The sequence below is a fragment of the Temnothorax curvispinosus genome, unplaced genomic scaffold (assembly GCF_003070985.1).
Source record: "Temnothorax curvispinosus isolate PA1 unplaced genomic scaffold, ASM307098v1 QBEX01011438.1, whole genome shotgun sequence".
In the NCBI taxonomy this organism is placed as follows: Eukaryota; Metazoa; Arthropoda; class Insecta; order Hymenoptera; family Formicidae; genus Temnothorax; species Temnothorax curvispinosus.
The window spans coordinates 146865-163620 of record NW_020221218.1 but is presented as its reverse complement, the minus strand read 5'-3'; the positions used below and the strand labels follow the sequence as shown (position 1 = coordinate 163620).

At 33.1% G+C, this 16756-nt stretch overlaps 1 protein-coding gene across 1 annotated transcript in view; it reads right to left on the bottom strand.

The window, feature by feature from the left end:
- Window positions 1-1164: 1164 nt before the first annotated feature.
- Window positions 1165-16756, bottom strand: part of LOC112461472 (calcium uptake protein 3, mitochondrial) — a 30595-nt gene continuing 15003 nt past the window's right edge. Inside the window, exons 2-12 of the mRNA XM_025026715.1 lie at window positions 11538-11679; window positions 11024-11134; window positions 6908-6955; window positions 5797-5879; window positions 5019-5081; window positions 4364-4462; window positions 3506-3634; window positions 2838-3061; window positions 2157-2314; window positions 1826-1983; window positions 1165-1553 (exon numbers count right to left, since the gene is read on the bottom strand). Of these exons, the coding sequence (XP_024882483.1) occupies window positions 1485-1553; window positions 1826-1983; window positions 2157-2314; window positions 2838-3061; window positions 3506-3634; window positions 4364-4462; window positions 5019-5081; window positions 5797-5879; window positions 6908-6955; window positions 11024-11134; window positions 11538-11679 (1284 nt within the window). The 3' untranslated portion in view covers window positions 1165-1484. The remainder of the gene's footprint in view (window positions 1554-1825; window positions 1984-2156; window positions 2315-2837; window positions 3062-3505; window positions 3635-4363; window positions 4463-5018; window positions 5082-5796; window positions 5880-6907; window positions 6956-11023; window positions 11135-11537; window positions 11680-16756) is intronic.

Here is a 16756-nt window from a genome sequence, read left to right as displayed (position 1 = left end):
TAATAATTAATACTGTTTGATAGTAAAGATTTATTAAGTTAAATTTTACAGATAGGAACATTTAGCTGACAGCCGACAAAGAATCTTATGCAATTGCATATGGTATTCTCGTGATAATTTAAGACCGCTGGGAAGCTGAATTCTTAGACAGTAATTACACAATTTTGAAACTACCCGGCTTTGTATGGAATCTCTGTGCGTAACGAAGTATTCTGATATCGCGTTCCGAGTCTGCGCCTTGGCACGCCTTTTTTCGTCGGGTTGGTTCACGAGAGCATACCGCTACCGGTACAATCGGTGCGATGACTGATAACGAACAATTACGGCACGCAGTCGGCGTCACAAACATAGAATTGAGCCGCCGCGTGTAGGATGAGCCGTATTTTGTAACTTGAGGACATGAAGCGACTTAATTTTATCTCAGATATAATTATCTCATATCTGGATCCGAATACCTAATTTTGCTTGTAACATCTTGTTGAGTAGAATTTAATAAAGATTTTTGTCCGAGATAAAAAACAATATAATCCTTAACAACTATTTTTATAAAACATTTAAATAATTATACAAGTTTAGCTAGTGTTTTTTTTATAGCAATAGCTTGTTCATTATCTTCATCTTTAATATAAAATTTATAACATACAATTTACACTGTATAAATGTTTAAATGTTTCAATTTACTTAAATATGATATCCAGATAGGATGTTTTATAAATCGCGAACTTAATCTAAGTTTAAAATATTAGAAGCCAAGTTGAGAAATATCGTTGTTTCAATATCTGAAAGGATATTGGGGATAAAAAGTCGAAAGGAAATACATATATAACAGAAATTATAAAGTTTATTATTAAACTTTAAAATTTTAACGCATTAAAATATACATCAGATAAAAGAAATTGGCTTTAGATTTGCCAGAAAGTACACATTATGAAAAATTGTGCAATTTCTGGACATTCTACGTACGTCAAAAACTTCGCTAAAATTTTTTTGTAGAGACAGCTACAATCATAGAAAAATACGATTAATCACGAACTCATATAATAAACTAAGATATATCATTACAAGAATAAATAACTCAATAAAAACAGTTGAAAAGACATAGAATAATTGGACATAGAATTTCTACTTCATAGTTTCTGTTATTTTTATTAATTAGAACGCAAATGTGTTTTCGTTTTTCTATTACCAATAATATGACTATTTTATATACATATATCATGATTATTTAAAATTTAAACAACATATGGTCTTGACTGTATTTACAACATAAATTTGACTGTATATTGCATAAAACATAATATATATATATTGCACGTTTTAACATTTTCAAATAAATAAATATCAGTAAAAAGGTAAGGAATTATGAAATAATTCGATGACGATCAATGCTATTGGAAAATATTCAGTATTTATGAGATTTTTGTAGATTAGCGAGTGCCCTTGTGCCTTCACGTTTCTATTCACATTCCATCGCGATTTTTCCTTCAGGGTGCTTTCATTTCTTGTTTCACGCAGAATTTGAATGCCTCCCATCCCTCATTGCGTTGTTGAGACTACAAAAGATCGAGTTATTTTACTAATCAACAGTGATTACAATATTTTCATTGCATTTTGTAAATTTCCCGATAATATTATATGTATAGTATATTGTTCTGTAGAGCCTGAAAAATGGCAACCATTCGTACACGTCTTTTCTCAGTTTTGTAGTAAGTGTAGTCGACTTTATAATATTTCATACGAGACATTATACATCTTCTAAGATAATTCTTCAAAAGTGGAATATTATATATTTTCAAAGTGTTTGTAGAAATCCACGATGTCTTACCTTAAAGCCTCTATGCAATCTATCTTTCATAATTGCTATAAACTCCTTGTAGGAGAGTTGGCCGTCTCCATCTACATCGAATAGCGCGAAGACTGTGTCGATTATGTGAGTCGAAAGCATCGTTCCCGTGCATATCTTTACAGCGCGTTGAAATTCGTCTAGAAAAAAAAAAGACAATATTAAAAAGATGTGACAAAAGAGTACTTACGTTTCAAGCAGTTCACAACATTTAAGGGAAATAAATTTAGTTAATTTAATGCAATGTGAATATTTTTAATAAGTAAAAACTAAAAAGTCGATTATTCTGATTAATATCTTAATTAATATTTACCTTTGGATATAGGATGATCGGCTAATGTGTACATTCGCATCGCTATCGAAAAATCGTCCAGATTGTTCAGAAATTGATAGAAGCGTCGAAACTCCTCGAACGTGATACCAATATGTAATTCCGCTCGATCCAACATTCTGTCTAAGTACTTGTCATATCTGTGAATTAAATTGTCAAAATTATTGCGTGCAGTTTTTAAATTAATTAAAAAATACAGAGATGGGTCGCAAAATATTCACATGGTAAAAATTTCGATGTTGCTTAGTTCAGTTCATAATATAGTATATTGTACAACTAGTGGGAAAAGTGGTCGATTCTGAATGAGTGTGAAGTTGGTCGCACGAGCGAAGCGACCATCATACTCATTTGGGCTCGACCACCCTTCCCACGAGTTGTTCATACTATTTTTCCTAACAAGAGCGTGAAACAGGCCGCTTTTCGCGCTTGTTTTACAATTTCATTTCTCCACTAGTTGAGAAATGAGATTGTAAAACAAGCGCGAAAAGCGGCCTGTTTCACGCTCTTGTTAGAAAAAGAATATATATATGTAAAATACTATAAAATAAACATATCTCGCTTACATTTAAAATATTTAAAATATTAACAGTTTATCGCGCAATCGCGTCTCACAAATATTAAAATATCATATAGTTTTGTAACTTTTATAATTATTAAACTTACTCGTCAGTTTCGAGATACGTGTATCGCAACAAAATTTTGGCGAAATCCAATTCGTTGATCGTATTATGTCCCTTGCTGAATTCGTGGAATTCCAGCTCTAATACTTCATGTTGTAAGTTCTCCATAAAGTGTTTGAAATCATCATATTTTAATTCGGTAGTACCATCTTTGCCGAAAAAGTGTATCATCAAAGAAGTATCCACAGCGTGACGTCGTTGCAAACCCTATGTAAACACAAAGTAAATATTAACTCATGCTAATAACTCCTTATGATTTATCTAATACATTTATTATAAAAATCAAATTAAAAATTACAATTTTCTAATTTATAATTTTATTCGAATCCAAATTATTTTTATATAATTTCGATTATTATATTTATTTTGTCTTTTTATTGATTACAATACGAATTATTATAAAAGTAAGTTACAGTGTGAGAAGTAAAATAGCGATTGTATTTTCTTGACGTTATTGGGGGTTCGATCTTTTTACAGTAAAAATTTAATCGACGTCTTCGTCAGAGGACTATTTAAACCATTTTAGCCATTTTTGTCTGGCCAGAAGGCTACTAAGGCTAGATTATCTATTAAGATTCAGTTACCAATTGTCATTTATTGTAAATTCTTATACTTCGTCGTTTTGAAAGATATAATAATATCATGGTATACCTGATCGTCATCGATGAATTGGCCTTGAATTTCTTCTGGCGTTTTCTGGCGTTCCTGCAATTGTTCCAATTCCTCTTTGGTTTCGCATCCATGGCGGCCTCTCCACGCATGACTGAATATTTTCTCCATCTGTATCGAGGACGGAAGGTGTGAGAGAGAACAATTGCTATCGCGACAAATCGACGCGATGTTAACACACTTTTTACTAACGAATACATGTGCCAAGATTACATGATATAAAGGCAAAGTGACAGGCGGTGCTTCGGCATCCAATGTTAGTACATCTGAAATAAGTGGCAAATGATGTTAGAGCAATGATTATTGATACGTTAGGACACAGAGATGTTTTCGATACAGTTGCTAAGCTGCATATCAATGTATTGAATATATAGTACAATTTGAGACAGATTAGTGATGACGTTTGCATATATACATTTAGCTGTTTAGATCTGCACGTATACCCATGGAGAAAGATTAGTATATATCCATCTAAATATATTGCTTACACCTTAAAATAAATAAAAGATTGTATATGGCAAAATATATATTTTTTATTATATTATATATTGCAATTAGCTTTCAAATAGCCTAAAAACAACTTCGATAGTCATTGGTAATAATAAAATATATTGTTATTTTTCTTTACTGTAATTATATTTTTATTATATTTTTATACAATCTTTTATATTGCCACTTTATGTTAAATAATACAGACATATGAAGATAAAAGATATAGACAAATTATTAGAAAAACATAAAATATTAAACAAGAAAAAATTGTAATACAAAAAGAATAAATCCATAGAATATTAAACCCAACAGTGTGATTTACAGCGTTTTACATATTTGCAAACTTACGTAAGAATTTGAGGTGATTTCGTTTGATTTATTCGGACGAACTTCGCGAAGTTTTGCCTTCCCTAGATAGTCTTCGCTCGGAGCAATTATGGCACGTAACTAATTTGTTGAAATAAATGAAAAAGCATTAGCTTTGGACAGAGAATAACGCATTATGAAAAAAATAAAATAAAAAAAATTTTAATCAAAATTATTGCAAAAGATATTTGCAACAAAAATTATAAATTAAAAATGATTAATAAATACTAAATCAATTTTTTAAATACAAATGGGTACTAATAATGAATAATTAGAATATAAAACATTTTATCTTTCTCTGAAATATAATAGATTCCAAAATTTTATTAAGAAACCCTGAAAAATGAGCCGTTTATAAGTCTTTATAATTAGCGATATAGCTATTCTGAAAAAATCAATTAACATTCGTATTTAGATGTAATTTAAAAATGCATAATATACTTTTAATAACATTAAAAGACTTTTGCAAAATAAACAGCTCAAGGCGAAATGGAATGGCAAACAACCGCTAGATGATTTCATAGCTGAAAGAGATATAACGGCATCTTCATATTGATTTTCTAAACACTAGTCGATGTTTAACTTCTGACATCGTCCTGATTGAGGAAAAGTTTTCTAAAACTTTTCTGAAACTCACTGCACGTTTTGTTGGCTCGTCGAGATCCCGTTCCTTCAGGCTACCACCAAGTAAACGACGAATCTATAAGAGCAACAAAAACTCTGTTGATGCTAATCAATAATTAGTAGAAAAGTTTCTTAACGATAGAAGTTTCTCCTTGATATTCCCCTAAGTCCCAGCTAGCGTGTGCAAATTAGAATTCAGTAAAGGTTAATTAATCTTCCACTTATATTTGTATATATCTTATATTTAAAAAAATTTCTTTGGATATTTGGGGATAGAAACGCTTCTCTTCTACTGCTTCTATTTTGATTCTTAAATACGCTTGCGTATTTCTATTGGATTTGATATGATAAAAATATTACATAATATTACATATTAATATACATAATATATAACATATTTGCAGATTGCAGATTTGCTAGTTTATCACGGCTTTCTAGCTCGAGCTTTACACGAAAGAAGATAGCAAGTAAAAATATAAATTAAATTAATAATACTAATAAAAAATATATCCATTTAAATCAAAATGCAAAGTAATGTGCAACCTTATTGCTTGAATAATTTTACCGTATTTTTACTCGCTGAAAGAAAATCTTACAATGATTTAATAATTCAAGAAGAAAATTCTTGTTCTTCTGCTGCTATAAGACTAAATTAAGCAAATTTAAATTTTATTTCGTAAAGTAAAATAGAAAAACTTAGTAAATACAAGTTTTTACTAATTATAGCTTTAATGATGTTCCTGCATCTGCAATTACCAAAAACGTGCGTGCATGCGAGGCAGCTATCTTACCACAAGAAACTCAGTTTTGTCGACTCTCTCGTTTCCGTCGATATCAAACATATTGAAGGCGATTTGGAAACCAGTTTTCGGCTCTGTAACGAGATCAATTATCACTGTAAATTTACCGCATAAATTGAGATGCTCAACATTAACAAAGCATATTTATTTTTAACAGACGGTATCTAAGCAAACTTTAAATCTTTTTTTTTTGTTCACGAAATGCGAATGTATGTATGTATGCAACATATAGAGGGGTAAAAGCCTTAGTGGTGTAAGTCAAATTTTTTAAAATATTGACTCGAGTGCATAGATGCAATTTATATATTGTTATATATTGTTATTTAAAAAAATTTGACTTACACTTATACTAAGACTTTTACCCTCCATATAGAGCATTCCGGATAAAAATGTATTTTATCTAGAATATAATACACTTTTATCTACAAATTCTTTGAACAATTTATGATAAATTTTTAAATCTTTAAAAAGTTATTAACGCATAAAAAGTTTATTAATTGAACGAAATTTAAGGATAATTAAATTTCTATAGGCTGCATGTAAACAATTGCGCAATTTTTCATTAATTCTATTATAAAATTCATTTTAATTCTAAAGTTTTTTAAAATTACTTTACTAAAGTTACTTTAAAATTAATTACGTAAATATAAAACTGAATATCGCAAAGCTTTAAAAATATGTAGCTAAAATTTCGCTGAAAGCACAAAATCCACTCTAAATTAATCAAAGAATTCGCGGATGAAAGACAGGACGCAAAAAAACGTAGGACAATCTATTTTCCGTGAATTTTAATTAACGTTTTTACGTAGAATGCACTGACATTTAATACGTGTATGTGTTCCGCATACTATTCAAATTGTTCACAATAATTTGTGCGAGGCACGTCAAACAAATTGAATGCTTCGTGCAAATTACAGCTTCCCAAGCAAACAAAAAAGATGAACGCAGTATCTCATCGACCAATTTTTCTTCCACAACGTATGGTTTGTACATCCAACATCGCGATCGATCGTTGCGTTTCATTTAAGCGTTTTGTGCATTTAAATCGCAATTTGCCTTGTGTGAATATATGTCCAAAGCTATGGCGGCGCGGAAAACTTACTCGTCAGGATGGACAGAAGAAACAGGTACTCCGTGTAAGAAATAATTCCTGAAAGTAGAAACGTGAGCAATTTATAATCACAAAAGTGATGTAATTTAACAAGTTCTTGAGAAACGTTTACTTATAATAATTATGTGTACCTACAGTTTGTACGCATATTAATCGAGATATTAATAAATTAAAAATGACAAGAAGAATAATCAATTTCATCTTCACTTAAAAAAAAATTATATTAATTAAATTTTTCATTGTCACATCAAGAGATTTCATACATTTCGCGCATGTATCAATCTTAAATGTAGAAATGTGATATTATTTATCGTCTCTTTTCGAATAGTATATATTTGTATCAAATTAATAAAAAAAATTCAAATTTGATACTTAATTTCACAATTGGATATTTTCCCCTGTAAGATCGGGTAAGATCGGGATTTTTATAACGACAGTTATAAAAATTTAAGCGATATCCCGAGAGGCAAATCGTTATACTCCACATGATTTCTATCTCGTAAATTTCGTCGAATTTCGTCGAATTCTTTCCTAATTTTTCCCGCTAATCCGCATTTAAAGGTAACGAGAGGTCTGCAGTATTAAACGCGTTTATGACATCTGGAAGTGGAATATGTCAAACACGCGTTAGACACGCCTCACGAGATTTCAGGTATTCTTTAAGACAACCATCGCCCTCGGGGAGGATCAATAACTTAGAATTTAATAGCAAAAGCGAGACCCGCGCGGACGCACCTAAATTCTGATTTTAAACGTACTCCCTTGCGGCGCGGTTTAGCTCGTATATGTATATAACATGTAACATAACAAGAGGGCTACTTTACAGATCGTAGCCACCCCATAAAATCCCTTCATAGCTCCGAAAGCGTAGAAAATTAATGGCCGAAAAGAAAATAAAGAAGGCAAAGTCAATCCACTGTCTGTCAATGATGTTCCATGCATGTAAATCTGTTGTTTCATTGCGCTAGTTCATTAAATGTTTTGGTTGTCAGAAATATTTTTGGAATTACTATGAACACATAAACCTGAATGGCATAAATTATATTATACCTATCGCTGATACTTGTTTTCATATCATGCCTGAAAATATCTCACATCATATAATGCTAAATAAGTATAATATCGGACAATTATAAAATTAAGTATCTAATTTGAATTTGTCATCAGCTCGATATAAGTATATATTTATTTAAAAAAGTCGATGAATTAATATTACATAATTTTTACATCCAAGATTGACGTGTACGTTAAGTGTATAAAATTACTTGATGCCTGCAATAATAGGGATAAATGCACGTAAAAAAATGTGTGTGTGTGTGTGTCTATAATATATGTTATACAAGATATCTATAAAACTAAAGTTTCCAATAATTATTCTCTAGATACAAATATACTTGAAATATTTAAGAAGTGATTTATAATATTCGTAACTTACGGAGAGTGAGATATCTCGATATTTAGCTCGAAGTTATCATAACTAACGCAGTAATGCGAGTAACACGTGTCGTTGACACAATAAGGAAATGCAGTGACTAGATGTTACGATTACGATCGCCCGGGAATTAGCGGGTACTCAGATATATTGTTATACGCGATGACGCCATCCCGGTCGTTACCAGCGGTTTCTCGTCGATAGCGTCCAATCTCCTTAAGTCGTTCTTAATTGTAACGGTCCCGCGCGGCTCCACCGAGTGTCCTTAAAAGCGGGCCGGTTTATCAGCGCCGATATAATTCCGCCTCGCATGCACGCGAAAAGGGGGAGAAAAAGAGGAGAAAGCAGCCATGGCATACGGTGGTGGTACAGGGACGAGGAACTCGTTATTATTGAAGAGAAGTGTGAAACTGACTGGCCCCCTCCTCTCCCATCGCGGCTCCCCTTACGTCTGCCGATTATTTGCATTTCCATTAGCGCGACGAACGTGCGATGCACGCGCAAGGAGCAAGGCGAAAACACTGCCGCCGAGAGAAGTGCAGCCGCGTCATTAAACTAATGATACAGCCCTGTCTGTCGCGACGAGCGTTGTGCACGTGGGTGGCGGAAACCTGTGTCGAGTAAGCCCTGTAAATACCGTAAGTACAGGTTGCGGCCGTACACGTCGATCGCGATCGATAGTGTCCTGCTTATCACGCGCGTCTCGCCTTTTTTCTCGTCGAATCGCATATTTCGGTAGAAAGCTCTGAGGTGCGAACCGCGGCTCTTGAAGCTCATAAATTTATCGAGACCCTATCAATCGTGGATTTTCTTACAGTAACTCGAATCGTAGAGTTTTATTTATTAGTGTTATAAACTTTATGCACGAATATAAAATATCATTCTTGCACGATATTGTTTAACACAATTGCCCTTCCTATGTATTTTTTATCAGGTGTTATAATCGTCATCTGATGTAGATGATTATTTTTATTTATTATGGCGGTCAGTTGTCCGCTACGAACGCGACGGTACGCACGCTACGCGGCGCATCGCCAGCAAATTCTCTCGTAAGGAAGATTCGACATCGACCCCTATATCAAGGGCAGCTGCCGGGTGAAAATCAATTCTTATTTCTTTGAACACTACCGATATTATAGAGAATATGGACACACTACTAGGCGCCCTAAGGTAGTTGTATCTCGAAAACAAAAAATCAAAGAAATATTTCTTTGTTTTCGGCCTTTCGGGATACATCCACTCTAGGGCGCCTAGTAGTGTGTCCATATTCTCTATAATATCGGTAGTGAATCAAAGAAATAAGAATTGATTTTCAGTATTTTCACCCGGCAGCTGCCCTTGATATAGGAGTCGATGTCGAAACTTCCTTACGAGAGAATTTGCTGGCGATGCGCCGCGTAGCGGGCGCGCGCCGAACCTTCTCACCGATCGATACCGTGCTGCCGGCCGCGCCGCGCGCCTTCCGTCATACCGCGTGCGTACCATCGCGCGTTCATGGCGGACAGCTGACCGCTACATTTATATAAATTATTATTATTTAGACCAGTAAGGGGATCCTGCAGTGACTGGCGAACTTCTTCGATGTTGATAATGTCAACCTTTCTAATTTTGTTTTCCCTATATCTGTCTTTGTCTAACGAAATGACATCTGTCCTTTTTTCGATTGCTCGCCATCTCTCGCAAGATCCAACAACTACTGTTGCTGCTCTTCTTGTCATTCTGCATCCGTATTTGCATTACTAAAATAATTTTTCGATGGATCTTTTTTTGTACGCATTGAATCTTACTTCTACTTGCACGATATTATTCCTACATGTTTTTCCAAGGGCAGATGATAAACATTATGTATGTATAAACTGCAGAATTTTTGTTTTAAGCAAATATTGTCGTCAGGTGACAGATGCGTATGTGCCCAAATAAGTAATATTTTTAATTTTTGGGTGTTTTTAATATAAAATCGCGTTTGTTACCCTAGATTTTTTTGCGTACTTTAATTCTGTAAAAGATTTTTGCAATTCTATAAAGCTAATTAAAAGATCCATCGAAAAACGATAATGTCGGTAAATCATACGGCTGCAGGGGGGATCCTATATCCGGGTCTGTAATACCGACATTTGTTTTGCACAGATATCTTTTTTTTTTACTTTACGGATTTAAAAATCCTTCTCCAAAGTTGAAGCATATTCGGAAATAAAGACCACCACGCGATTTTATACCGAGAATAAAAATAATTTGAGGAACTGCATATAACAATGCGTCAACTTGCGAAAACATTCGCTTTATATAAAAATTCTACAATGTATTGTTACAAAAAGACTGTGGCGTGGCCAGCGGATTACATCCAAAAATACGATACCGTTGTCAGAATTAGGTTTAGACTCTAAACAAAAAAGTTATCTGTGCAAAAGCATTATTGCAAACGTGCACTAGCAATGATGACATGGAAGAGCAGTATTGCGTGTAGCGAGAGATGGCGCAGCAATCGAACAAAGACAGATGCCTCTTGTTAGACAAGGACAGATATAGATATACAAACATAGAAAACAGGATTAGAAATGTTGACATTACCGACGTCGAGAAAGTTCGGCCTCCACTATAGGATCCCCTTGGAATAAAAGTATTTGCTCTTATAGATTCTACATTATAATTTATCTCATATTATTATATTTAATTACCTTTGTCTCGCAAATTTCGGAACATATGTGTGCTTCCATGGCGTAGCGTAGAAGTCGAATTTCTCATCACTTCGAGCTCTTGATCGGTCAGCACGCGCCTCTTTAATCTCGCTGAAAATATTATTAGAATCACGTATGCCACATCAAGAGAAATTTATTATGAAACGTACCAGTTCTCACTGGTGCGTTGCAATGTATAATTCACAGGTATAAATCTTTCGTATAATGGCTGTGCTATAGAAAACATATCAAATAAAAATTTTCTCTTTCCGAAAATTTCCAAAAAGAATTTTATTGATAACGGAAAGATATTATTTAAATAAAAGATGTATTTGTCATACAAGTTAAACAAGTTATAACAAAACCATACATTTATTCATTTATTAATTTTATATTATTGAAGTTGGAAAAAATGACGTAATTCTTCATTATTTTAATCTACCACTTGAATAACTTTCGTTGCAAAGATTAAAACGGATATTTATTACAGTAAATAAACGTGTGTTACACATACGTCGAGGTTCGGCATCAATGACGCTGTCAAGAAAGTCCTGCGGAGTCATATACAGTTGACCATCGTATGCCACTGACGCAAATTTTATGAATCTCCTTTCCCTCGTAGTCAATTTTATCGCTTTATGCAGATCATCATCTCTCTGTAAAAATAAATTGTCGCGATTAGTAAAATTATATTCAATTATATTTTCAATTATATTCAATTATATTTCACTTTCCTTCTCGATTTTTATACGCCAAATAAAAAAATTGCTCGAAATATCTACTTCAATATAATTAGGTATACAATCGTCGCGACGTCGCGTCGCGTCGATACGTTTTTGAATTTTTAATCGTGCTTGCCAATATTCTTTTATCTATACTTTCTAACTCTAAAACTTATTGTCGCGATTACATCTCGTCGAGAAGTAACGTAAATACGCACAGTCCGCACGGTATACGTTCCATAGCCTGCTCGCTCGTGTTGAAGAGCGACTGATACGCAGTGCTGACCTTCCGTAAAAACAGATACAAAAAACACATACCAAAGCCGTACCCAAGCAGGATTGTTATATGGTCTCGGAATATCCAACGTTTTGTGAAATAAAATTACGTCGAGTACCTACTTATTCTGTTTTTCGCCCTTTGACAAATGGGCTATTATTTTGCACTTATTTTTAAATAAATTGATTATAGTGTCGTTTAAGATATCGATCAATTCTATTTAATTAAGAAAATGTTTCGTAATGGACATATTGTTACTTGATGTTTAATTGATGACAAAATTTGTTTTAATTGATTGATATGTGTGTAATGTATATTATTAATAGCAAATTTTAACGATTACACGCGAATTATATAATTTTTTTTTATTTTAATTTAAATGATTATTCTATAGATTATATTCTATTTAGAAAGATTATTAAATCTATTATTTGAAGATAAACTCTTCATCTTAGTTTTGCTCCAAAAATAATCTTAATGCTTTAAAAATTTATTATATTTTAATCTGGTTTTTCACATAAGTTATTGTTCTTTTTCAAATTTGCGAAAAAAATGTTATAAAAAAACTATTAACATACATACATATTTAAACTTTTCTAAAAAGTGGATTATTGAATAGCGAAAAATGAAACTCAGGCTGTGTTTTAACTTCATCTTCATCAGTTCTTTAATTAAATTGCGATTAAATATGACATGACGAAATTGACATGATCAAACTGACACTCTTAAGATCTATTTCTTAATCATGTCTCAAAATTAGCTTCAGTTGATTTATTCAGCAGGAACGCGATCATAAATACGAGCAAGCGACACGTCGATTCTTATCGATTCGAACATAGACAATTCAGGCTATTCGCCGACAAGCAGACAGGCGAGGTGATGAAATATGACGTACTAATTCGAATTCCGCTGCCTGAATTTCTACGAAGGAACAACGCGTATTGTCAATTCGTGTCAGCAAGTTATTTACAAGTGACAGATACATTTTGCGGCGCGTTCGAAAATACGATAATAAAGAAATAAAAGAGATGATCGTCGAACTGTGCGTCAAAGTTTTTATACGAATTTTGTACGGATGAAGATGTCATATTTATGTTTAATTTTAGTAACTATGTGAATCAAGGCAAGAAATGGGCAAAAATTAAATTTCATAATCTAATAACATTCACTTAATTAATCAGTTGAAGAGAATATGGCTGGATTATATTAATCAAAGTCAAAATAAAGTAATATCTTTAGATTTTTTTTTAATTTAATCTTTCACTGCTAAACGTTCTACAAAGTCGGATTTAAATCAATAAGTAACAAGTACGAATGAACAACTTGCTTCTATGATGAGTACAAATGCCATTGCGTTTGCTTGGTTTAAATCCGGTTTTATAACTAATTAAACTGCTTCCTTTTTATTTTAATAAAAAAAATCGTTATTACTTATTAGTAACTTTTGCATTTTTACATGCATGTAAAATGACAAGATAATTTAGATGTGCAATTTGTTGATTTATATCAATAAATTGATATAAACCGCACATGTTAATACTTATTGTTGGCAAAGAAATAATACTTTAAAATGCATTAAGATTAAATCGAGTTAAGATTAAAGAAAAGACGTTCGGTGCTAAATCAACAGAAAGTTAGCTAATAATAGCATGTAATTTCGCGGATAGAAGTACCGTGAAATGCGAGTGAAAAGTATATATACGAAAGATACAAGCCTCGACTGCTCGTTTCTCGGACGATGCAATTCGAGTCGCCATCCCGGTGTGTGGCGACGGTGTGTCGCTGGTGCGCATCCACTGTTTGTAATTTAAAGAGAGATTAAATTACGAGTGATCTCCACGGGTGCCGTTAACGCTCCGCGCTTTGTTGTAATGAACGATTAAGAATACCTCCAGGGGTGGAAAGTGAAAGAGAGACACCGCCTCGGTGAAGCTTCTTGAATTTCCGCCGCCTTTTTTGTTGACTCTTCATCTTGGGCTCTTGGGACTTTGTCACTAGGGACCTCTCTTCCCGCAAGTCCTACTTACTCCAGGCAAATTTACGAGGTTTCGGGACTGGTATTAATGAGCTTCTTCAAAGTGTTCAAAAAGTGAAGTGTTTTTAATTTTGGCAAAGTTATTCTCTGTTATAAAAATAAAATTACTCATGTTACGTTGTCGGAACTGAAGATTACAAAGCATATTCGTTAGAAACTGAGAATATTGAGATAATTTAATTAATAATTTATCGAATCTATCTAAACAATTTAAATCTAAATATTCTTTCAGGTAAAATTATTTCTTCTCTCTTAAATAACTTATGTACGAATATTATATGTCACTGCAAGGATACAAAATTTAATGTTGCAAGTCACTCTCTAATAAATTATTGTTGGAAAAAGTTATATTTAAGAACGAATGCGTGAAACTAAGGTTCAAGTTAGGCACAACTAAGACACAAGTTTTTTGAGAACGCGATCTATTATTTAAAATAAATTTCGGATTATTCATACGAGACAATTATTTAAAGTGCACCGCGTAAATTCGCCTTTAGTTAAGTATATACGATCGTTATGTATGCCGAACATATTGCCACGTAAGCTGTACTTAAGTGCCAAACGATACGCTCTCGCATAACGACATGAATCTGCGACCTCATCCGGCCAGATTGAATCGTTCAGCCCAGGAAGCATCAAATCACCGGGAACGCATCGGCCGTCGTGGATCCGAGAAGCCATCGGAGCCACCTCGCTCCTTCCTTCCTTGCCTACTTAAATTATCGTTCGCTACCTTGCACGCACGAGATTGCCACTTTTATTTATTCGTGAATAATGACGCATTGTTGGTTGGTTGCAGCAGCATATATGAGAGCTTCCGTATAAGATGATCTCTTAAATGATGATTACGTTCTTATATATCCTTCGTACTTCTACAACCGCCCGTTGGTGCAAACGCCAATTCAAGATCGACCGTAGCTTCTCGATATCGCGAAATAAAAGGAATTGACGGATGATATATTTCTAACGAAGAGATACATTCAATGTTAATTGAAACGTTCCAGTACCTCTTGCGGAAATTATTAGATTTATTTCTGTTAATAAAAGAATAAGGAACAACGTGGTCCTTAATTTTAAGTAATAAAATTTGAAGTTTCGCTAATATTGACTTAGAAATAGTATAGAACTAAACATTTTAATTCAAAAAATTAAAAAATTTAATTAATTATTAGGAAGCTAAAGAGGATGGCTCTTGGGATGGCCGAATATCGTGTCAAACTATTTTTTAACATTTTTTGCAATATAACGTTTACAACTTTTATATTTGTTTCTTATATATTTGCTCTCTTGGACTTCTACAAATATCTTACGCGGTTTCAGATTTCTTTCTCTTTAAACGGTTTTTACAAGCAGTTGTAAATATCTTGTGGCCATCGCAAAATCGCGATCCTCGGCAAGCTATTTGTCATTCGATGTACATTTCCATAAGCGCCATCGTAACCAGATATTCTTTCGCGCGGATCAGGTGTCCTTTCGCGAGGTTGCCTCTACAAATAAATCACACCTCATTGTGATAAAAAAGGTATCCACCTATAATAGCCTGCATTTGTAATAGCACCATTCTTACGCTAACCACGCGGTGGTCTGTCTTACAAGAGTCTAAAAATCGCTCGGCGATTTACACGTGAATTATATCCCACCTTGTAAAATTAAAAATACAAATGACTTGATAAACTACTTCAGAATGACTCGTAATAGAGGAACAACGATGCTGAAGACTGAAGTATTGTTAATCATGTGAGAAATAATATTTTTTATACTGTTATAATTAATCAAATACTGAGCAAAGTTACTTAATATAAAAAAAATAGAAAGCTATTCCAAATAATTCTTCAAAAATCTTAGTTTTCTCTTAAATAAGAACGCGTTTGTTCCTTGTTAAAATATTATATCGTAGATGGTCCTTACCTATCATCACATACAAACGAGATTCTTCTGCCTTTTAGCTTTTTCAAAGATTTTAACATATTTACACTCTTAATTTATCAATATCGCGATATTAATCTTCATCAAAGTCTGTTATCCGTTCATTTCACGAAACAATCTTACAAAGTTACTTTTGTATCCAAAAAATCTTTTAATCTTTTCAAATTTTTTATCTTATTGTTAGAGCCTCGCAAAATCTAGGTATTTAGATATCGATAGAGTAGAAACGATGGATTTATACTATTGATTTATGCGGCGAAGATGTTTCCGCGAGGACAAATTTATGTTTCGACACGATCGTAAATTGATTCTTTCTTTCTTTCTTTCTTTCATACTACAATGTAATACACAAGACTGACGATTTATGAGAAATTAAGCATCGTTAAGGTTAATCACGTCGTTAGAAGATTCGAGAAAGATCGTTTGACCGCCTACTCGCTTCTACAAATTTGTACAAGAGCGTAACAAAATAAATTCTATTTCTTAAAAGGTACAAGAACATTTACATGTCTGTTACATCTTGAGAAGAAGAGTGTTACAAGAGAATTTTCAGGGAGACCGCACTAAAGAAAAGAATCCTCAATTATAGACTTTCACTTAATTCGTTGTTTCGATTCACCGAATTAGATACAAAATACTCCGCTATACCATAAAAAAATTTTATACGTTTTATACATTAATTGTAATTTTACAAGACTGCAATTTTTTTACCTTTGTTTATACTGTGAAACTTTTCTTTTCTAAATAACATATTATTACTGAATATTGTTACT